This window comes from Eimeria mitis, genomic scaffold (genome assembly GCF_000499745.2).
Source record: "Eimeria mitis Houghton genomic scaffold, Emh_scaff134, whole genome shotgun sequence".
Taxonomy (NCBI): Eukaryota; Apicomplexa; class Conoidasida; order Eucoccidiorida; family Eimeriidae; genus Eimeria; species Eimeria mitis.
The window spans coordinates 8,089-9,212 of record NW_013568835.1 but is presented as its reverse complement, the minus strand read 5'-3'; the positions used below and the strand labels follow the sequence as shown (position 1 = coordinate 9,212).

Sequence of the window (1,124 nt, the reverse complement as noted above, 5' to 3'; positions counted from 1 at the left end):
CTGCAGCGGAGATGCAGCACAACAGCAGCAACAGCAGCAGCAGCAGCAGCAACCGCAGCAGCTGCTGCTGGAAAGGCACAGCCAGCAAGAGCAGCAGCCGCCGGGCATCCGGCAGCAGCAGCAGCAGCGGCAGCAGCAGCAACCACAGCAACAGCAGCAGAACAGTACCAACGGATTGCAGACAGAACGCTTAGCAACAGCAGCAGCAGCAACATAAGAAGCATCAGCAGCAGCAGCAGCAGCAGCAGCAAAAGAAGTATTGAGGCTCTGCAGCTGCAGCAGCAAGTGGAGCAGCTGAGAGATTTGCCTGCTGCTGCTGTGCTTCCGTTCCTGCAGCAGCAGCTGCAGCAGCGGCGTCCTTCGTTGGCTGTGCTGCTGCAGCTGCCGCTGCTGCTGCTGCGTGCTGCTGATAGCCTTCATGCTGAGCAGCTTGCTGCTGCTGCTGCTGTTGTGTCTGCGCTTTGCTGCAGCAGGCGCTCGGCCTTTCTCCACTGTCTACAGGAACTCGAGCAGCAGCAGCAGCAGCAGCAGCAGCAGCAACAGCAGCAGCAGCAGCAGCAGCAGCAGCGAGAACAGAAGGCGCGGCTTAGAGCTCTGAAGCAGCAGATATGTTTGCTGCAGCAGCAGCAGCAGCAACTGCAGCACGCCGAGCAGCAGCTAGCCCGAGTCGTCTGCAGCGCCGCATTGAAGCTGCGTGAGGAGCAGCAGCAGCAGCAGCAGCAGCAGCATGAACAGCAGCAGCAGCAGCAGCAGCAGCAGCTAGTGCAGGTGCTGCAGCAGCTCCATCGGCGAGCATCAGCAGTTTGCTGCTGCCTAGATACTCTGCTGCGGCTTCCTGCTGCTGCTGCAGATACTCCTGCTGCAGCACAAAGCGTTGCTGCTGCTGCAGCAGCAACTCTGCGGCAGTTTGCTGCTGCTGGGACTTATAACATCGAAGGCATAGCCACGGCTGCACAGCAGCAGCAGCAGCAGCAGCAGCAGCAGCAACTGCAGCAACAGCAGCAGCTGCTGCAGCAGCTTCCGCTTCTCCTAGGGAGAGTTGTTGAGGTCTGTCTATCGGGCCCTCTAGCTGAAGCTGCCAGCAGCAGCAGCAGCAGCAGCAGCAGCAACAGCAACAGCAGCAG

The 1,124-nt window shown here is 60.2% G+C and overlaps 1 protein-coding gene across 1 annotated transcript in view; it reads left to right on the top strand.

Annotated features, from left to right (window-relative positions):
• Positions 1–1,124, top strand: part of EMH_0094010 (uncharacterized protein) — a gene marked incomplete at both ends in the record, with an annotated part of 9,181 nt that overhangs the window by 627 nt on the left and 7,430 nt on the right. Inside the window, one exon of the mRNA XM_013494928.1 lies at positions 18–1,047. Coding sequence (XP_013350382.1) covers positions 18–1,047 — 1,030 coding nt within the window. The remainder of the gene's footprint in view (positions 1–17; positions 1,048–1,124) is intronic.